The sequence below is a fragment of the Coregonus clupeaformis genome, chromosome 34 (genome assembly GCF_020615455.1).
Source record: "Coregonus clupeaformis isolate EN_2021a chromosome 34, ASM2061545v1, whole genome shotgun sequence".
NCBI classification, from domain to species: domain Eukaryota; kingdom Metazoa; phylum Chordata; class Actinopteri; order Salmoniformes; family Salmonidae; genus Coregonus; species Coregonus clupeaformis.
Genome location: NC_059225.1, coordinates 20,043,831 through 20,066,585, shown reverse-complemented (window position 1 = coordinate 20,066,585; position 22,755 = coordinate 20,043,831). Strand labels below are relative to the sequence as shown.

The window sequence follows — 22,755 nt, the reverse complement described above, 5'->3', positions numbered from 1 at the left end:
GAAGTGATCCCCATCAGTAGACGGAAGGATACGTGACAGAGGATGAGTGTCACGGCCAGCAGGATGTACCCCACGATGGTCATGATCAGGCCCTCGAAATGGGAAGCTTGAACCTAGAGAAGACACACATATTCAATATAATTCTGTGGTGGCACAATTTGGGGTGAGCTGTTGTAACTTCAAGGGATATGTTCTGTGTTGGACTGTGATTTTTTTGCCTTTCATAGACTCCTGGTATGTCTGCACAATAACACAAGGCCATTGTGTTCTAGAACGGTTGCTTGTATAAAATAACCGTAGTGTAAACAATATGATTGTATTGTCACCTCTCACTATACAGTGGGGGGAAAAAGTATTTAGTCAGCCACCAATTGTGCAAGTTCTCCCACTTAAAAAGATGAGGCCTGTAATTTTCATCACAGGTACACGTCAACTATGACAGACAAAATGAGAAAAATAAATCCAGAAAATCACATTGTAGGATTTTTTTTGAATTTATTAGCAAATTATGGTGGAAAATAAGTATTTGGTCAATAACAAAAGTTTCTCAATACTTTGTTAAATACCCTTTGTTGGCAATGACACAGGTCAAACGTTTTCTGTAAGTCTTCACAAGGTTTTCACACACTGTTGCTGGTATTTTGGCCCATTCCTCCATGCAGATCTCCTCTAGAGCAGTGATGTTTTGGGGCTGTCGCTGGGCAACACGGTCTTTCAACTCCCTCCAAAGATTTTCTATGGGGTTGAGATCTGGAGACTGGCTAGGCCACTCCAGGACCTTGAAATGCTTCTTACGAAGCCACTCCTTCGTTGCCCGGGCGGTGTGTTTGGGATCATTGTCATGCTGAAAGACCCAGCCACGTTTCATCTTCAATGCCCTTGCTGATGGAAGGAGGTTTTCACTCAAAATCTCACGATACATGGCCCCATTCATTCTTTCCTTTACACGGATCAGTCGTCCTGGTCCCTTTGCAGAAAAACAGCCCCAAAGCATGATGTTTCCACCCCCATGCTTCACAGTAGGTATGGTGTTCTTTGGATGCAACTCAGCATTCTTTGTCCTCCAAACACGACGAGTTGAGTTTTTACCAAAAAAGTTCTATTTTGGTTTCATCTGACCATATGACATTCTCCCAATCCTCTTCTGGATCATCCAAATGCACTCTAGCAAACTTCAGACGGGCCTGGACATGTACTGGCTTAAGCAGGGGGACACGTCTGGCACTGCAGGATTTGAGTCCCTGGCGGCATAGTGTGTTACTGATGGTAGGCTTTGTTACTTTGGTCCCAGCTCTCTGCAGGTCATTCACTAGGTCCCCCCGTGTGGTTCTGGGATTTTTGCTCACCGTTCTTGTGATCATTTTGACCCCATGGGGTGAGATCTTGCGTGAAGCCCCAGATCGAGGGAGATTATCAGTGGTCTCGTATGTCTTCCATTTCCTAATAATTGCTCCCACAGTTGATTTCTTCAAACCAAGCTGCTTACCTATTGCAGATTCAGTCTTCCCAGCCTGGTGCAGGTCTACAATTTTGTTTCTGGTGTCCTTTGACAGCTCTTTGGTCTTGGCCATAGTGGAGTTTGGAGTGTGACTTTTTGAGGTTGTGGACAGGTGTCTTTTATACTGATAACAAGTTCAAACAGGTGCCATTAATACAGGTAACGAGTGGAGGACAGAGGAGCCTCTTAAAGAAGAAGTTACAGGTCTGTGAGAGCCAGAAATCTTGCTTGTTTGTAGGTGACCAAATACTTATTTTCCACCATAATTTGCAAATAAATTCATAAAAAATCCTATGTGATTTTCTGGATTTTTTTTCTCAATTTGTCTGTCATAGTTGACATGTACCTATGATGAAAATTACAGGCCTCTCTCATCTTTTTAAGTGGGAGAACTTGCAATTGGTGACTGACTAAATACTTTTTTCCCCCACTGTATAAGGGGCATGTAACCATTTACCCTTTGAGTTTTTCCCTGTTAAATCAGAGATCTCCCTTGCAGCTGCTTGATTAAAGATTGTTCTATTATACAATTAAATAGTCTCTGCCTTAATCTTGGGATCTAATTTTCCACAACAATTCCATATCATGATTACTCTACGTTTTGTCAGAAAGGCAGGCGTGGTATGATTAAAACTGTTGCTTACATATTCCTCAAAGCCAAGTCCCACGACAGAGAAGTGACCAATGTGGTATGGACAGAATGCTGGAAGAGAGAACAAGAAGATTCATCAAAGCTCCCAGGCTTATACCAAGCCCTACCACCGTAGCAGGCTAGTTCGTTTTCAGAAGGGTACTACGTTAGAAGGAGTTTGTGTAAGTTAGTGTACTTACCAAACACCAGGATGAAGAGAGTGTTCAGAGACACAACCCAGAACACATGCTCCTGGAAGACGACACACAACGCAAAATGTCACCTCACTACTTTCTAGTGCTACTGCTTAAAAAACAGACAACCCCTTCACTGCAATAATACCGCATCTTAAGTGTATTACTACTCTATACCAGGTGTGTTAATGATACCATATACCAGGTGTGTTAATAATACTCTATACAAGGTGTATTAATAATACCCCATACCAGGTGTGTCATTAATACCCCATACCAGGTGTGTCATTAATACCCCACACCAGGTGTCAATAATACACCATACCAGGTGTGTCATTAATACCCCATACCAGGTGTGTCAATAATACCCCACACCAGGTGTGTCAATAATACACCATACCAGGTGTGTTAATAATAACCCATACCAGGTGTGTCATTAATACCCCACACCAGGTGTGTCATTAATACCCCATACCAGGTGTATCAATAATACCCCACACCAGGTGTGTCAATAATACACCATACCAGGTGTGTTAATAATAACCCATACCGGGTGTGTTAATCATGCCCCATACCAGGTGTGTCATTAATACCCCATACCAGGTGTGTCAATAATACCCCACACCAGGTGTGTCAATAATACACCATACCGGGTGTGTTAATCATGCCCCATACCAGGTGTGTTAATAATACCCTATACAATGTGTGTAATTAATACCCTATAGCAGGTGTCAACACTCTATGCCAGGTGTGTTAATAATACTCTATGCCTGGTGTGTAAATAAATACTTACTAAGAACACCAAGGAGCCATCCAGTCCAAGCATCTGGGAGGTAGAGTGAGACATTACAAGGTGATCGATATAGTCATGGATAGTGTTGTGTCATGAAGTTGAGTCACGACAGATGTGTTGGAGATTGCTGAAACTAAACCAGTCTTACCCTCTCCCAGGTGAGCTCCTCTGCTGCTCTGTCCCATTCTAGAGCATTCCAGTTCATATCATCTACACACACACAGAGAGACAGAGACAGAGAGAGAGATTGATAGAGAGAGACATCATATTATAGAACTTAGTATTGCCGTTGCCATATGTTACCTATCAGCTGAGGGCTGGCCCTAGTCTCCTACCTTGAGCTCCGTTGTTGGCTTCCGCATCTTCACCCGCTGCCCCCTCTTCCTCATTGTTTGGTTCTGGCTCCTCCCCCTGTTCTGGGAGGCCGTCTGGGGGTTCTGGCTCCGCCTCGTTGTGAGCTGGGGGGGCGGCGGGTGCAGGGGGGGCTGCAGGGGGGTCATCAGCTGCTCCCTGACCTACACCTGCAGCCTGGGGGAGGAATGTGGATGCAGGGGCTGTAAGTGTGCGTGTGTGTACGTGTTACCTTGTGTGTGTGTGTGTGTGTGTGTGTGTGTGTGTGTGTGTGTGTGTGTTACCTCATTGGGCTGCTGTCCAGCTGCGTTGGGCTGGGGCTGCTGATGGTGCTCCAGCCACAGGGGAGGGCCACCATGGACGATCTGCTCTCTAAGCCACACCAGGCTGATGAACGCACACAGTGTACACGTCACTACGAAACAGCCCTGTAGACAGTCCGCCAGCAGGTTCTCTCTACAAGGAGGGTGAGGAGAGAGAGAGATGTGATTAAAAAATGCACTCACATCTGAGTTCTTGTTGTAGGTGGGTAGGAATAATGCGAAAATATCAAAAAGCCCTGAGAGCTTAAACAAGTGATACCAGCAAGAGCAGTGTGCAAGTTTTTCTTTGATGACCTACAATACTGGAAATGGAGAATACATCTCATATGAGGAGTGGGTGAGGAGTTACAGAGTCTGAATGGCGAACGAGGAGGATATGACATCAGAACTCACGTGGAAAGCATGTCCAATGGCAGCGTCAGGAGCGAGCTCACGGAGCCGGTAAACAGACACTTGTAGATTCGACCTGAAGAGAAGAGGGAGACAGAGAGGAGCTATGGACATCATCTCACCATTGGAAGACACACTGAAGAGAGATGTACATAAATTACCACAATCCAGTCTTGGTTAGGAGCAAAGTTCCCTCTTAGAATCATTTGAACACATGAAACATTAACTGACGGGCCTCCCGAGTGGTGCAGCGGTCTAAGGCACTGCATCACAGTGCTAGAGGCGTCACTACAGATCCGGGTTCGATCCCGGGCTGTGTCGCAGCCGCCCGCAAACCGGGAGACCCCTGAGGCGGTGCACAATTGGCCCAGCGTCGTCCAGGTTAGGGGAGGGTTGGGCCAGCTGTGATATCCTTGTCCCATCGTGCTCTAGCGACTCCTTGTGGCGGCCGGGCACATACACGCTGACTTCGGTCACCAGCTGTACGGTGTTTCCTCCGACACATTGGTGCGGCTGGCTTCCGGGTTAAGCAAGCAGTGTGTCAAGAAGCAGTGCGGCTTGGCAGGGTCGTGTTTCGGAGGACGCATGGCTCTCAACCATCGCCTCTCCCGAGTCCGTACGGGAGTTGCAGCAATGGGACAAAACTACCTACCAATTGGATATCACGAAATTGGGGAGAAAAAGGGGTAAAAAAAAGTCCTTCACTGACAACTGAAGCCAAATGTGTTTAGGCGGGGGCAGCCTAAATAATTGTATGGGAAACCCTGATATTGTAACCCTGTATGTTTTCCTCACAGTCCTAATAGAGTGGATAGTGTACAAATTAGTGTATGTGTGTTCGTGGGAGAGAGAGAGTGGTGTGTGTGTCTGTTAACTGAGGAGTAAAGAAGGTTTCATGCAGTGTTTTCCTCTTACTGTCACAATGACATGCAGATCATTATGCATGTATATCACAGGAGGTTGGTGGCACCTTAATTGGGGAGGACGGGCTTGTGGTAATGGCTGGAGCAGAATGGTATCAAACACATGGTTTCTATGTGTTTGATGCCATTCCATTTGTCCCGTTCCAGACGCTATTATGAGCCGTCCTCCCTTCAGCAGCCTCCACCGATGTATATTCCTTCCTCCCATTCCTCCAGCCAAATCACAGGTAGGAGCAAAATCAGCCATTCTATGCAGTATTCTACTATACACTGAACAGTGTGAAGTTCAATTCAATGTGTTGAATTGACTAGAAGTGTGAATTTCAATGACAGGTTTTTTGGAGAACGTTTAGAAAACGTGAACAAGCATCCAGGGGACAGGGCGAACAGAATGCTAGGCCACAGATTATTTTCCACCGCGGTATCGCGATACTACTCGGTATTGTGATACTTAGCCTGGCATCATATCGTTTGTTACATTTTTGTATCATGACAAGCTTGGTACAAATAATCAAACACACCAGTGGAATTTACCGAACTGGGAAATGACAACAGATTGTAATACAAATGACATTTTATTTGTCACATGCGCCAAATACAACAGGTGTAGACCTTACAGTGAAATGCTTACTTACGAGCCCTTAACCAACAATGCAGTTCAAGAAATAGAGTTAAGAAAATATTTACTAAATAAAATAAAAGTAAAATAAAAAGTAACACAATAAAATAACGAGGCTATATACAGGGGGTACAGGTACCGAGTCAATGTGCGGGGGTACAGGTTAGTCGAGGTAATTTGTACATATACAGTACCAGTCAAAAAGTTTGGACACCCCTACTCATTCAAGGGGTTTTCTTTATTTTCTACATGGTAGAATAATAGTGAAGACATCAAAACTATGAAATAACACATATGGAATGATGTAGTAACCAAAAAATAGCCACCCTTTGCCTAGATGACAGCATTGCACACTCTTGACATTCTCTCAACCAGCTTCATGAGGTAGTCACCTGGAATGCATTTCAATTAACAGGTGTGCCTTCTTAAAAGTTAATTTGTGGAATTACTTTCCTTCTTATTGCGTTTGATCCAATCAGTTGTGTTGTGACAAGGTAGGGGGGTATACAGAAGATAGCCCATATTATGGCAAGAACAGCTCAAATAAGCAAAGAGAAACTACCATTATTTTTAGACACAGAACTTTTCAAGAACTTTGAAAGTTTCTTCAAGTGCAGTTGCAAAAACCATCAAGCGCTATGATGAAACTGGCTCTCATGAGGACCGCCACAGGAAAGGATGACCCAGAGTTACCTCTGCTGCAGAGGATAAGTTCATTCGAGTCAACTGCACCTCAGATTGGAGCCCAAATAAATGCTTTACAGAGTTCAAGTAACAGACACATCAACATCAACTGTTCAGAGGAGACTGTGTGAATCAGGCATTCATGGTCGAATTGCTGCAAAGAAACCACTACTAACAGGTCACCAATAAGAAGAAGAGACTTGCTTGGACCAAGAAACACACGCAATGGACATTAGACCGGTGAAAATCTGTCCTTTGGTCTGATGAGTCCAAATGTGAGATTTTTGGTTCCAACCGCTGTGTCTTTGTGAGACGCAGAGTAGGTGAACGGATGATCTCCGCATGTGTGGTTCCCACCGTGAAGCATGGAGAAGGATGTGTTATGGTGTGATGGTGCTTTGCTGGTGACACTGTCAGTGATGTATTTAGAATTCAAGGCACACTTAACCAGCATGGCTACCACAGCATTCTGCAGCGATACGCCATCCCATCTGGTCTGCGCTTAGTAGGACTATCATTTGTTTTTCAACAGGACAATGACCCAAAACACACCTCCAGGCTGTGTAAGGGCTATTTGACCAAGAAGGAGAGTGATGGAGTGCTGCATCAGATGACCTGGCCTCCACAATCCCCCGCCCTCAACCGAATTGAGATGGTTTGGGATGAGTCGGACCGCAGAGTGAAGGAAAAGCAGCCAACAAGTGCTCAGTATATGTGGGAACTCCTTCAAGACTGTTGGAAAAGCATTCATCATGAAGCTGGTTGAGAGAATGCCAAGAGTGTGCAAAGCTGTCATCAAGGCAAAGGGTGGCTACTTTGAAGAATCTAAAATATAACATATTTTGATTAGTTTAACACTTTTTTGGTTAATACATGATTCCATTTGTGTTATTTCATAGTTTTGATGTCTTCACTATTATTCTACAATGTAGAAAATAGTAAAAATAAAGAAAAACCCTTCAATGAGTAGGTGTGTCCAAACTTTTGACTGGGACTGTAGGTAGGAGTAAAGTGACTATGCATAGATAATAAACAGCGAGTAGCAGCAGTGTAAAAAAGTCCGGGTGGCCATTTTAGTATTTGTTCAGCAGTCTTATGGCTTGGGGGTAGAAGCTGTTAAGGAGCCTTTTGGACCTAGACTTGACGCTCCGGTACCGCTTGCCGTGCGGTAGCAGAGAGAACAGTCTATGACTTGGGTGACTGGAGTACAACACTGGTCTACTTCTAATTCTCCTGATCCTGGAAATGTGTGTATACAGGTTTTTATGTGAGTGATACTGTACTTAAGAGTAAAGTGTTGACACCTTGGTGTGTATCAGTCTACTCACATGCAGTGAGGGGGACCACCCCCAGCCATGCAAAGGCCACCAGTGTGTAGTGGAACCAGTATCGTATGGCCGTGCCCACACTGGTCAGCAGGCCAGCACAGATGTCCTGGATGGGCAGGCGTGGGGGCATGTCTGGGGAGTAGACTGGAGCACAGACAGCAGGGACAGAGAGAGGGATGAGACACTTCATGTTCAAAGTTACAAACTTACTTAGAGAGAGAATATAAGGTTGAGACATTACTTATCAAGAACAACAAAAAAAGTATGTAGAACCTAAAAGGGTTCTTCGTCTGTCCCCATAGGAGAACCATTTGAATAACCCTTTTGGGCTCCAGGTATAACCCTTTTGGGTTCCAGTTTGAAACCTGTTTTCTAAGACTATTCAATGGCAGAGCTTCACAGTCTGAAGTCAACCCCTTGCAACGGAGCACATGTTTAGACTGACAGGTCAATGCCACGGACGGGTACTTACTTGGTGTGAAAGCAAATCTGTGCTTGCATAATTCACAATACTCCTTCCTGCTGTGCTTCAGCCACTGGACCAAACTGTAAACAACAATGGTAAGAGAGGTGTGTTTTAGGGGAGGAATTAACATGTGCAAGAGCAGGCATGGAATACTGGCTTTCTCACTCAAGTAGGGCAACTCAGTCCAACTCACATGGGGCGATGTGTGTGTGGTATGTGGGGTGTAGTGCGTGTCTGAACGCGAGTGAGACAGAGAGAACAGCCCACACTGAACCGACCACAAGACTCTTTCATACATACACCTCAGTCCATTCATTCATAAGCCTAACATCCTATAATGCCTTCTATAAGACTGAGTACAACACTTGCTACTGTAACCCTGAGCTGTCTAGCATTCATGATTCTGTGGTACTAGTTTGAACTGTAATGTGAATCAAATTTTACGACACACACACACACACACACAGTGTGCCCAGTTAGGCCTACATGTTAATAACACCATGAAATCCAAGTGTAACTAACTATGCCTAGGTAACATGGTATCTATATATCCAGCTTAATCAATAGTGTGTGACCCAGTACTCTGACCCAACATGGGCTATTAGAGATCAGTGATAGAATGACAGAGCAGATATTCTCAGAAAAGGGATGATGTTGATGACACAGTGCTTCAATGCACATCTGTACCTAGAGAAGCTAAGTGTGTGTGTTTGACCACGACTGCAGTAACCTAAAGGCTTATCACGTTTCAAAACCTGGGCCTGTAGTAGTAAACCACAGCAGTAAACCACATCACAGTAGTCCAAGAGTGTTCCGACTGCTTATCATCACTAATCTGTGTCTCATAGCTAATAGCCTAAATGACAAATCAGCAACTTTCACTCCTCTGTCCCTCAGGTTCTCATTTTAATAACAGTGAAGCAGGCTATTTTAGAAGGCCACTTTGATTGTCATCCAAAAAGCATTGCTAGGCCTAAATGTTTTTCACATCTTCAGTTTGCTCCTCTGTTCGGGCACCCTTGGTTGGAAAGTGAGATAGTGACAGTATTATTATTCCTCTACTCCTAAGTCCCGAACCAGCCTTGCCAGAGCCATGCCACACACACACTACCCAATAAATGTACCAGCAGCATGGCATTAACTACCCAGCTCTGTACAATTAACTACTTGGTTATGTAAGTCAATAATTACACCCTAGCTGTTGCCACACTGTGTGTGTGTGTGTGTGTGTGTGTGTGTGTGTGTGTGTGTGTGTGTGTGCGTGTGTGCGTGTGTGCGTGTGTGTGTAATTACACTAGCAGGCCTCGAGGCTAAGCCTACACATTCTCACTCAATGGAAAAATACATTGTTATTTTAGACTTCAGTCTAAAATAGTCTAAATTACTGGCTGCTATCCTTTGCGCTATTTCAGCACACCTAGCTAATTGTTTTTCCTTTGTTAAACCCACATGGCAGGGAAACCAGCTGTGATAGCAGAGAAACCAGCTGTGATAGCAGAGAAACCAGCTGTGATAGCAGAGAAAAATGTGGGGTGATCACTTGGATGCAGGCCAAAACCATCACCTCAGGACAGTCTTAGGTAAGCGAGGCCCTATGCTATATCCATATATCCAAATTAACGTTACTTCCTCCTACTGACTCAAATGTTATTTTTCTATGGCCATTATGCCAGAGGAGGAGTGAGTAGGTTTCTCTATTGCTGGTGTTGGGGGGTATAGTCGGACTATAAATATTAGGCCTATATAAAGTTGACTCCTGATAAATAAAACAATCTTGAGGTCCCAATTCAATTGCATTCTTTGTAATTGCTCCTGATGACTGCATGCTCCCAAGCCATGTCATTCCTCAGAACATGAGTTCACAGTGTGATCGAGTCAGACAAAGAGAGAGCCACTCACCATTCCTGATGGATGAACTTGATACTGCCGGTGCAGACACAGGGGTGGTACAGGGGCTTGTCTGGGGTCCCCTCCGAACGACACACACGACATATATCTGCTACAAAACAGACAAAAGAGGAAGATATTAGTCCATTTGTTCAGAGAAACAAAACACACACAAATATATATACAGTGAGGGAAAAAAGTATTTGATCCCCTGCTGATTTTGTATGTTTGCCCACTGACAAAGACATGATCAGTCTATAATTTTAAATGGTAGGTTTATTACAAAGCATGTAGAGGTCTGTAATTTTTATCATAGGTACACTTCAACTGTGAGAGACGGAATCTAAAACAAAAATCCAGAAAATCACATTGTATGATTTTTAAGTAATTCATTTGCATTTTATTGCATGACATAAGTATTTGATCACCTACCAACCAGTAAGAATTCCGGCTCTCACAGACCTGTTAGTTTTTCTTTAAGAAGCCCTCCTGTTCTCCACTCATTACCTGTATTAACTGCACCTATTTGAACTCGTTACCTGTATAAAAGACACCTGTCCACACACTCAAACAGACTCCAACCTCTCCACAATGGCCAAGACCAGAGAGCTGTGTAAGGACATCATGGATACAATTGTAGACCTGCACAAGGCTGGGAATGGCTACAGGACAATAGGCAAGCAGCTTGGTGAGAAGGCAACAACTGTTGGCGCAATTATTAGAAAATGGAAGAAGTTCAAGATGACGGTCAAATCACCCTCGGTCTCGGGCTCCATGCAAGATCTCACCTCGTGGGGCATCAATGATCATGAGGAAGGTGAGGGATCACCCCAGAACTACACGGCAGGACCTGGTCAATGACCTGGAGAGCTGGGACCACAGTCTCAAAGAAAACCATTAGTAACACACTACGCCGTCATGGATTAAAATCCTGCAGCGCACGCAAGGTCCCCCTGCTCAAGCCAGCGCATGTCCAGGCCCGTCTGAAGTTTGCCAATGACCACCTGGATGATCCAGAGGAGGAATGGGAGAAGGTCATGTGGTCTGATGAGACAAAAATAGAGCTTTTTGGTCTAAACTCCACTCGCCGTGTTTGGAGGAAGAAGAAGGATGAGTACAACACCTAGAACACGTCCCAACCGTGAAGCATAGAGGTGGAATCATCATTCTTTGGGGATGCTTTTCTGCAAAGGGGACAGGATGACTGCACCGTATTGAGGGGAGGATGGATGGGGCCATGTATCGCGAGATCTTGGCCAACAACCTCCTTCCCTCAGTAAGAGCATTGAAGATGGGTCGTGGCTGGTTCTTCCAGCATGACAACAACCCGAAACACACAGCCAGGGCAACTAAGGAGTGGCTCCGTAAGAAGCATCTCAAGGTCCTGAAGTGGCCTAGCCAGTCTCCAGACCTGAACCCAATAGAAAATCTTTGGAAGGAGCTGAAAGTCCGTATTGCCCAGCGACAGCCCCGAAACCTGAAGGATCTGGAGAAGGTCTGTATGGAGGAGTGGGCCAAAATCCCTGCTGCAGTGTGTGCAAACTGGGTCAAGACCTACAGGAAACGTATGATCTCTGTAATTGCAAACAAAGGTTTCTGTACCAAATATTATGTTCTGCTTTTCTGATGTATCAAATACTTATGTCATGCAATAATTATGCAAATTAATTACTTAAAAATCATACAATGTGATTTTCTGGATTTTTGTTTTAGATTCCGTCTCACAGTTGAAGTGTACCTATGATACAAATTACAGACCTCTACATGCTTTGTAAGTAGGAAAACCTGCAAAATCGGCAGTGTATCAAATACTTGTTCTCCCCACTGTATATACATACTACCGTTAAAAAGTTTGGGGTCACTTAGAAATGTCCTTGTTTTTTTGTCCATTAAAATAACATCAAATTGATCAGAAATACAGTGTAGACATTGTTAATGTTGTAAACGGCTATTGTAGCTGGAAACAGATGATTTTTGTATGGAATATCTACATAGGCATACAGAGGCCCATTATCAGCAACCATCAGTCCTGTGTTCCAATGGCACGTTGTTTGCTAATCCAAGTTTATCATTTTAAAAGGCTAATTGATCATTAAAAAAACATTTTGCAATTATGTTAGCACAGCTGAAAACTGTTGTGCTGATTAAAGAAGCAATAAAACTGGCCTTCTTGAGACTAGTTGAGTATCTGGAGCATCAGCAATTGTGGGTTCAATTACAGAATCAAAATGGCAAGAAACAAATAACTTTCTTCTGAAACTCGTCAGTCTATTCTTGTTCTGAGAAATGAAGGCTATTCCATGCGAGAAATTGCCAAGAAACTGAAGATCTCGTACAACGCTGTGTACTACTCCCTTCACTGAACAGCGCAAACTGGCTCTAACCAGAATAGAAAGAGGAGTGGGAGGCCCCGGTGCACAACTGAGCAAGAGGACAAATACATTAGTGTCTAGTTTGAGAAACAGACACCTCACAGGTCCTCAACTGGCAGCTTCATTAAATAGTACCCGCAAAACACCAGTCTCAACGTCAACAGTGGTCCTCTGTAGCTCAGCTGGTACAGCACGGCGCTTGTAACGCCAGGGTAGTGGGTTCGATCCTCGGGACCACCCATACACAAAAAAAATTATGCACGCATGACTGTAAGTCGCTTTGGATAAAAGCGTCTTCTAAATGGCATATTATTATATTATGAGGCGACTCCGGGATGCTGACCTTCTAGGCAGAGTTGCAAAGAAAAATACATATCTCAGCCTGGCCAATAAAAATAAAAGATGGGAGAAGAACACAGACACTGGACAGAGGAAGATTGGAAAAAAGTGTTATGGACAGACTAATTGAAGTTTGAGGTGTTTGGATCACAAAGAAGAACATTTGTGAGACGCAGACCAAATGAAAAGATGCTGGAGGAGTGCTTGATGCCATCTGTCAAGCATGGTGGAGGCAATGTGATGGTCTGGGGGTGCTTTGGTGGTGGTAAAGTGGGAGATTTGTACAGGGTAAAAGGGATCTTGAAGAAGGAAGGCTATCACTCCATTTTGCAACGCTATGCCATACCCTGTGGACGGCGCTTGATTGGAGCCAATTTCCTCCTACAACAGGACAATGACCCAAAGCACAGCTCCAAACTATGCAATAACTATTTAGGGAAGAAGCGGTCAGCTGGTATTCTGTCTATAATGGAGTGGCCAGCACAGTCTGTAGTGCCCATCAAGCCAATCCAATTTGTGGGAGGTGCTTCAGGAAGCATGGGGTGAAATCTCTTCAGATTACCTCATCAAATTGACAACTAGAATGCCAAAGGTCTGCAAGGCTGCAAATGGAGGATTATTTGACGAAAGCAAAGTTTGAAGGACACAATTATAATTTCCATTAAAAATCATTATTTCTAACCTTGTCAATGACTACATTTCCTATGCATTTTGCTATATTTCCTATTCAAACTCATTTCATGTATGTTTTCATGGAAAACAAGGACTAAGTGACCCCAAACTTTTGAACGGTAGTGTATATTCACACACACATCTACATATATATACAGGATTTGCTCCTGGCTTAGCTTCCTACACATAAGAACTGCCTCCTGTGGTAGCAACCAATTTGCACCATATGGATAGTTAATTTCAGCTGGCCTTACACTGCCAGGATAAATGGCAACATCTGCTTTGACACTGATGCCATGAGAGCACATCAGGAGGCTAATAGCTAGCTACGTTTAATTGATTACTTAACTAGTAACTCCCTAGCTAGCTCCAGTTAGCTTAACTAGCATGTCAGTGCTAGCAGCATCATTCATCTCTGTACTGGGGAAATGTGTTAGATAACAATCTAGTTAGCTAACTACTCGTAACTTATTTTATTATCGATGGCTGATGTCACTGTTTGGGTGTCTGTCGACGAAAAATGTGTTGTGCTGAAGTTGGCAAGGTAAACTAACGTTACCCACAAAGTCTCCAAAAGGTAGTCTCGAACAGTAGTCTAGCTAGCTAACGCAACGTTAGTAACATTAGACTGACTGTAAAATTAAAGCGCGAATTAAAAGTACGAATCTCGGAGCATCGTAACACCATTAGGTGCAAAAACTCGACATACCCAGTCGCTGCCCACTTTTTGGAAGCGAAACACTCGATTTCATCCCTACGTTTTTATCGGCATCGAACATGTCACCCTCCCTAGGAGGGGAGGAGACCTCGACAACTTATTGTTAAAACGAGAGGCTGCCTGGATCTTTAATTTAAAGACCCTTGCTCCCTTCGGTCTCAACGTAGACTTTGATTTGAAGCCATTCTTGTGATTTTGCTATTCATTGTAAATGTTTGTGGGACTATGTAGCCAAGTTGTATCTATGATCGTATGCTATCTATTCATGTTTTTTGTATGTTCTGTTTATCTGTGAATTTACCAACGCTATCAGGCCACACCCGGCCATGATTACAGACACCTGCGTGTGTCCTTGACACTATATAAACTAGTGACCCGCAGTGTTTGTCATTATACCCTGATGAAGACAGCTTGTCTGTCGAAACGTTGGTTATTAGGTTATTAAATTATTGCATCTGAGCTCCTAGAGTGTGCGGCTCTCCTTTTATTTTTCAAGTGTAAAATTACATTTACCTTCATCTGCCGTTTCCATTTTACTGGATGACGCTCTCCCCTCTTCTGTAGCAATAGTTTGCTATTGCAAACCCATTCAGAACGCGAAGGCCAGTGTTTTTAGCCGATTAGGCTAGCTAGCTATCCTTGATAAAATGGTGTCCACTTTGATGAAAACTAGAATCCCAGTCTTTACTTGTTTCGTGACACGCGCAGTAAGAACACGATCGATGTTCCTTTTCACTGTTGTAGCGGTTGTCAAACGGAGATCAATAGCTTGTTACCTCTACCTTTTGAATTCAACACGATCAAGGCGTCGATTAAGTACCTAGTTAGATCTCTTTGACCCGTCACAACATTGACAGTGTGCGCCGCTTTCTGGACGCGGTCACAGCTTCCGGTTTGGTAACGTAATGTTACATATATTATGTGTGTTTTCTGACACGTGTAGATAGTGACATCCTGAGGTATTTCGATGTTACTACATCATACCAATATGTCTGTGACTGAATCCCATTTTCCTTTAGATTAATGTCTGTTCCACCACTTTACCCCGTTCTGGTCTTTACAGTTAATATCGGAATCTAATGTAGTAACTGCACACAGTATACTTTACAACAAATTCTCACATTACCAAAGGTCAAGTATGAGTAACTTATTTCGAGCCGATTACATCACGGGCGCTGTGGCTTAGTTGGTTAAAGCGCCTGTCTAGTAAACAGGAGATCCTGAGTTCGAATCTCAGCAGTGCCTTTTTGGGACAGTGGGTTAGTACACTTCGGAAGTGTCCCAGCTGAAACAGGATAGAGGCGACTTGCATGACTATTACACGTTTGCATTTTCTACACTCAAAAAGCGGATTTTAAGCAGATCCATTTTGGTTGGAATGAACTTCGGACTGGGTGGGAACGAACGTAACTCAGGCTATTTGAACAGGGCGTTCCTTGCAGTCAGCCGGTGACCAGGTTGGCCATTCACATGATTCTCTTTAGCCGCAGAAGGAAACTAAACTGAACTCAAATCAAATCAAATCAAATCAACCGCGAAGGGAACAAATATACATTTTCTTCTGCAAAGTCCCCGTTTCAGAGTTTTAGCCAAAAATAACAATAAAGTGGCCAAATAAGTGTTCAATTTAATAAATGGTAACTCTCAAACCCCAATTTTAGCCATTCCCTAAGCCATTCAAATAAAAAAATGCATTCAGGTGAGAAGTTGTGGGTGGGGGGAATTGCTCATAAACGGGTGAAAGTAAGCGGTACGGTCTGGTACGGCATCCCGGCAAAATAAATAGTGTGGGTACTGTACCAGTAAAGCATGAGCCTATCACAATAATTAAAAACAAAATGTCAAGAAAACGGTAGGCTATTACACCACTTTTTTATCATTACCGCATGTCAGAGGGATGAAAAATTAGCGAATGGATTTGAAAACGGGTGGTATAGCCTACCTACGCTAAATGCGATGTGGTTCGACGAAAACACTGACTTCCGAGACGCGCGCGGACAGCAGTGGACTCATTAATTCGGGCCTAATGACAATCGCCAAATGTCATTACACTTTTTGGTGTTTTGTGTAACAGATGCGTCTTTCCATTCACAACTGTTTGGAGGCTGGAAATATGTTGCAGGTGGGTGAACATGCGCGGTCTGCTTAGTAAAGGAGCCCTCTGAAGTGATCGTCTGACAATCAGATGAAAACATCATGACTGCGCAGTGGGCATTTGAAGTGATAAATATGTATTTTACTGGTTGGAATCTGGTCGGAACATCTTATTATCAGTCATAAATATACATTTTGGAGGTAGGTAAACGTAGTTGTACCTGATCCCAACGCTTTCTCACTAAAGCGTATTTACCAGAAGTTCACTGGCACGCTCTGATAATAAAATAATTTCCATCGCGAAAAAATATCTCTGTACAGTTTGCTGATATTGGTAAGGCGCCGAGTTCCGGATATCTATTGCCACTTGCAGTGTCAGTTCGAATCCCCCATGGGGCGCTAAAAAAAAAACTTGAAATGTATATTCTCATTTATTGAAAATGAAGATTAGTGGCTCAATTCAATCCAACCCGCATTGCAGTATTGACGCAGTAGGTATTTTTCCAATGCAGAATATTTTATAATACCCCAACAGAGCATGACAACGAATGAGCACATGCTGCAGCAGCAGAGACATTTTTATTTCTATACAGGCTATTGTTAAAAAATAGGATAATCTAAGTTTCCAACAGTGCTAAAGTTGTCTATCAACTGTAAAAATGTTGTGCAACAGAACCAGTTACAACTGAAGTATCTGAAAAGCCATTCATTTTTTAACACAGCAGCCACATAGCAACTTCTTTCAGCTGGGAAACTATCATTTTCTAATTTATTATATTTTATTCCATGATATTGCTGTTACACAATATATTTATGTTGACTGTGATTAGGGCATGGGAATATAAGAGCATCTGCTAGGCTAAGTCAACAAAATTGGCATGAATAGCTCACTGCTTGATCCTCAAACCAAAGACTGGCAAAACTAGTGTTTCTAAAAGTGAATTCAAAGGCACTGTATAATGACTGTATAGCCTAATATGGCATTTTTAGTTTAATTATTATTTAATTGTAAGTATTTAATTATTTTAATTACAATTTTATAAAGCCTAAATGCAAAATGTATAGGCATATTGTTGAAGTCCTGTTGTTGATGTGTTGTTGCTCCTGCCTGCCTTTAGCATGTCACAAATGCTTCACAATGTATTACTTAAATGGCAGGCTATAGCCTTGAAATAATAATAATATTATAGCCAAAATAATTCATTTTCGTGCCTTCTTAGGCTACCTGGCTTGCTCCTGACTGATTTAGAGTTAGTATGTTATTTAATAGCCTGTTGAAATGTTGAAGGTCAACATTTCAATTGGTCAGGTCTTTCCCCAACATATTACAGCTTTTTTTTTGCATAAAGCATTGCGGACTAAAGCGTAATTATAGATTGCGTTATATAAATCAGGTCCATGCATATATATATATTTTTAAGCAAACAAGGGGTAGGCCTATGCTTTTAGCCATTTTCTTTAGCAAAAGCCACAATTCCCTCACATACCCCCTCAATTCGAGCCCTGTTTTTACCTTAACACACCAAACCCTTCACTGACACGGAGCTATTTAAGAAGTGCATGGTAACTGAAGGAATTGGCTGACAAAATCTATGGATAGTAGATTATAATTGCATCTGTCAAACAGGTAGTCCTACCTCTTCTTTCTTGAATATGAAGAAATAGGCTCCAACACAAAGTTATCTTGTTGTTAGTAGCCTAAAGTCAAATTAAAATGAAGAATGTTTAAATAAATTAGGCCTTCTCGAATTAGCCTACTTTCAGCACTCATGAACTGTCCATCTCCGCGGCTGCCACTTCATAGTAATAGAAGTTATGTAAATTATTCGAATATGGCTTATTGTGAGGTCAATAACTCTGATAAATACACTATATATACACAAAAGTATGTGGACACCCCTTCTAATTAGTGGATTCGGCTATTTCAGCCACAACCATTGCTGACAGGTGTATAAAATCGAGTAACAGCCATGCAATCTCCATAGACAAACATAGGCATTAGATTGGTCTTACTGAAGAGCTCAGTGACTTTCAATGTGGCACCATCGTAGGATGCCACCTTTTCAACAAGTCAGTTCGTCAAATTTCTGCCCTGCTAGAGCTGCCCCTGTCAACTGTAAGTGCTGTTATTGTGAAGTGGAAACGTCTAGGAGCAACAACGGCTCAGCCGCGAAGTGGCAAGCCACACAAGCTCACAGAATGGGACCGCCGAGTGCTGAAGCACGTAGCGCATAAAAATCGTCTGTCCTCGGTTGCAACACTCACTACCGAGTTCCAAACTGCCTCTGGAAGCAACGTCAGCACAATAACTGTTCGTCGGGAGCTTCATGAAATGGGTTTCCATGGCCGAGCAGCCGCAAACAAGCCTAAGATCATCATGTGCAATGCCAAGTGTCCGCTGGTGTGGTGTAAAGCTCGCCACGATTGCGACTCTGAAGCAGTGGAAACGCATTCTCTGGAGTGATAAATCACGCTTCACCATCTGGCAGTCTGACGGACGAATCTGGGTTTGGCAGATGCCAGGAGAACACTACCTGCCCCAATGCATAGTGCCAATGGGCTAGGCCCCTTAGTTCCAACAAAGGGAAATCTTAACACTACAGCATACTATGACATTCTAGACGATTCTGTGCTTCCAACTTTGTGGCAACAGTTTGGGGAAGACCCTTTCCTGTTTCAGCATGACAATGCACCCGTGCACAAAGTGAGGTCCATACAAAAATGGTTTGTCAAAATCAAATCAAATTTTGTTGGTCACTTACACATATTTAGCAGATGTTATTGCGGGTGTAGAGAAATGCTTGTGTTCCTTGCTCCAACACTGCAGTAGTATCTAACAATTCACACAAATCTAAAAGTAAAAGAATGGAATTAAGAAATATATAAATATTAGGACGAGCAATGTCAGAGTGGCATTGACTAAAATACAGTAGAATAGAATACAGTATATGCATATGAGATGAGTAAAGCAGTATGTAAACATTATTAAAGTGGCCAGTGATTCCATGTCTATGTATATAGGGCAGCAGCCTCTAAGGTGCAGGGTTGAGTAACCGGGTGGTAGCAGGCTAGTGATGGCTAATTAACAGTCTGATGGCCTTGAGATAGAAGCTGTTTTTCAGTCTCTCGGTCCATGCTTTGATGCACCTGTACTGACCTCGCCTTCTGGATGATAGCGGGGTGAACAGGCCGTGGCTCGGGTGGTTGATGTCCTCGATGATCTTTTTGGCCTTCCTGTGACATCAGGTGCTGTAGGTGTCCTGGAGGGCAGGCAGTGTGCCCCCGGTGATGCATTGGACAGACCGCACCACCCTCTGGAGAGCCCTGCGGTTGCGGGCGGTGCGATTGCCGTACCAGGCGGTGATACAGCCCGACAGGATGCTCTCAATTGTGCATCTGTAAAAGTTTGTGAGGGTCTTAGGGGCCAAGCCAAATTTCTTCAGCCTCCTGAGGTTGAAGAGACGCTGTTGCGCCTTCTTCACCACACTGTCTGTGTGGGTGGATCATTTCAGATTGTCAGTGATGTGTACGCCGAGGAACTTAAAGCTTTCCACCTTCTCCACTGCAGTCCCATCAATGTGGATAGGGGGGTGCACCCTCTGCTGTTTCCTGAAGTCCATGATCAGCTCCTTCTTTTGTTGACGTTGAGGGAGAGGTTATTTTTCTGGCACCACTCCGCCAGGGCCCTAACCTCCTCCCTGTAGGCTGTCTCGTCATTGTTGGTAATCAGGCCTACTACTGTTTTGTCATCTGCAAACTTGATGATTGAGTTGGAGGCGTGCTTGGCCACGCAGTCATGGGTGAACAGGGAGTACAGGAGGGGGCTGAGCACACACCCTTGTGGGGCCCCTGTGTTGAGGATCAGCGAAGTGGAGGTGTTGTTTCCAACCTTCACCACCTGGGGGCGGCCCGTTAGGAAGTCCAGGACGCAGTTGCACAGGGCAGGGTTCAGACCCAGGGCCCAAGCTTAATAATGAGCTTGGAGGGTACTATGGTGTTGAAGGCTGAGCTATAGTCAATGAACAGAACAGCATTCTTACGTAGGTATTCCTCTTGTAGTGTGCAGTGCGATGGCGATTGCATCGTCTGTGGATCTATTGGGGGCGGTAAGCAAATTGAAGGGGGTCAGGTAAGGTAGAGGTGATATGATCCTTAACTAGCCTCTCAAAGCACTTCATGATGACAGAAGTGAGTGCTACAGGGCTATAGTCATTTAGTTCAGTTACCTTTGCTTTCTTGGGTACAGGAACAATGGTGGGCATCTTGAAGCAAGTGGGGACAGCAGACTGGGATAGGGAGAGATTGAATATGTCCGTAAACATTCCAGTCAGCTGGTCTGCGCATGCTCGGAGGACACGGTTAGGGATGCCGTCTGGGCCGGCATCCTTGTGAGGGTTAACACGCTTAAAACGTCTTCCTCACGTCGGCCACGGAGAACGAGAGCCCACAGTCCTTGGGAGCATGCTGCGTCAGTGGCACTGTGTTATCCTCAAAGCGGGTGACGAAGGTGTTTAGCTTGTCCGGGAGCAATACGTCAGTGTCCGCGACATGGCTGGTTTTCCCTTTGTAATCCGTGATTGTCTGTAGACCCTGCCACATACGTCTCGTGTCTGAGCCGTTGAATTGCGACTCCACTTTGTCTCTGTACTGACGTTTTGCCTGTTTAATTTCCTTAAGGAGGGAATAACTACACTGTTTGTATTCTGACATATTCCCAATCACCTTGCCATGGTTAAATGCGGTGGTTCACGCTTTCAGTTTTGCATGAATTCTGCCACCTATCCACGGTTTCTGGTTTGGGTAGGTTTTAATAGTCACAGTGGGAACAACATTCCCTATACACTTCCTGATGAACTCAGTCACCGTGTCCGTGTATACGTCAATGTTATTCTCAGAGGCTACCCGGAACATATCCCAGTCCGCGTGATCAGAACAATCTTGAAGCATGGATTCCAATTGGTCAGACCAGCATTGAATAGACCTTAGCACGGGTACTTCCTGTTTAGGTTTCTGCCTATATTAAGGGAGGAGCAAAATTGAGTCGTGATTTGGTTTGCCGAAGGAAGGGCAGAGGAGGGCCTTGTAGGCATCTCGAAAGGGGGAGTAGCAGTGGTCGAGTGTTTTACCAGAGCGAGTACTACAGTCAATGTGTTGGTAGAACTTCGGTAGAATTTTCCTCAAATTTGCTTTGTTAAATGTGGCCTCAGGATATGTGGTTTCCAGTTTGCATAAAGTCCAGTGTAGTGCCTTGAGGGCCATCGTGGTATCGGCTTGAGGGGGAATATACACGGCTGTGACTATAACCGAAGAGAATTCTGTTGGGAGGTAATACGGTCAGCATTTGATTGTGAGGTATTCTAGGTCGGGTGAACAAAAGGACTTGAGTTTCTGTATGTTATCACAATCACACCATGAGTAGTTAATCATGAAACAGACACCACCGCCCTTCTTCTTCCTGGAGAGTTCTTTATTCCTGACTGCGCAATGTACTGAGAACCCAGCTGGCTGTATGGACGGGGACAGTATATCCCGAGAGAGCAATGATTCCGTGAAACAGAGTATGTTACAGTCCCTGATGTCTCTCTGGAAGGATATCCTTACCCTGAGCTTGTCTACTTATTGTCAAGAGACTGAACATTAGCGAGTAATATACTCGGAAGCGGTGGATGGTGTGCACGCCTCCTGAGTCGGACTAGAAGTCCACTCCGAATACCTTTTCTCCGCCGGCGGCATCTTGGAGCAGCCTCTGGGATAAGTTCAATTGCCCTAGGGGGTATGAACAAAGGATCTAATTCAGGAAAGTCGTATTCCTGGTTGTAATGCTGGTGAGTTAACGCCGCTCTGATATCCAAAAGTTATTTCCGGCTGTATGTAATAACACAAAAAACATTCTGGGCTAATAATGTAAGAAATAAGACCCATAAATTATAATAATACTGCAAAGTTGCTTAGGAGCTAGATGCAGAGCTGCCATGTCTGTTGGCGCCATCTTGCGCCGACAGATCGGTTTGGAAGAACTTGACTGACCTGCACAGAGCCCTGACCTCAAGCCCATTGAACACCATTGGAATGAATGGGAACGCCGACTGCGAGCCAGGCCTAATCGCCCAATATCAGTGCCCGACCTCACTAATGCTCTTGTGGCTGAATGGAAGCAAGTCCCTACAGCAATGTACAGCAATGTGCCAACATCTAGTGGAAAGCCTTCTCAAAAGAGTGGAGGCTGTTATAGCAGCAAAGGGGGGACCAACTCCATATTAATGCCCATGATTATGCAATGAGATGTTCGACGAGCATACTTTTGGTCATGTAGTGTAGCTTCGTTATGGGCAACAAAACATATTGTTTTTATTAAAATCAATTATAGCAGTAGCAAGCTTACCTCGCGTCCTCCTTCTCATCTTCATGCTCTCCCTCTCAAACTGAACAGGACATCAGTAGGCCTAGTCCGCACGCACAGATATTGCATTTCT

General features: G+C 43.9%; 1 protein-coding gene and 1 non-coding gene across 2 annotated transcripts in view; one reads left to right on the top strand and one right to left on the bottom strand.

The window, feature by feature from the left end:
• The window catches only part of LOC121549891 (E3 ubiquitin-protein ligase MARCHF6-like), a 29,888-nt gene extending 14,813 nt beyond the window's left edge, over positions 1-15,075 (bottom strand). Inside the window, exons 1-12 of the mRNA XM_045210501.1 lie at positions 14,702-15,075; positions 10,100-10,199; positions 8,207-8,280; positions 7,735-7,878; positions 4,184-4,256; positions 3,752-3,923; positions 3,452-3,644; positions 3,265-3,326; positions 3,117-3,149; positions 2,330-2,381; positions 2,143-2,201; positions 33-113 (exon numbers count right to left, since the gene is read on the bottom strand). Of these exons, the coding sequence (XP_045066436.1) occupies positions 33-113; positions 2,143-2,201; positions 2,330-2,381; positions 3,117-3,149; positions 3,265-3,326; positions 3,452-3,644; positions 3,752-3,923; positions 4,184-4,256; positions 7,735-7,878; positions 8,207-8,280; positions 10,100-10,199; positions 14,702-14,720 (1,062 nt within the window). The 5' untranslated portion in view covers positions 14,721-15,075. The remainder of the gene's footprint in view (positions 1-32; positions 114-2,142; positions 2,202-2,329; positions 2,382-3,116; positions 3,150-3,264; positions 3,327-3,451; positions 3,645-3,751; positions 3,924-4,183; positions 4,257-7,734; positions 7,879-8,206; positions 8,281-10,099; positions 10,200-14,701) is intronic.
• A 284-nt stretch (positions 15,076-15,359) lies between these two features.
• Positions 15,360-15,433, top strand: trnat-agu. The gene has a single exon. It is a non-coding gene; the product is annotated as a tRNA-Thr (tRNA).
• The last annotated feature ends 7,322 nt before the right edge of the window (positions 15,434-22,755 follow it).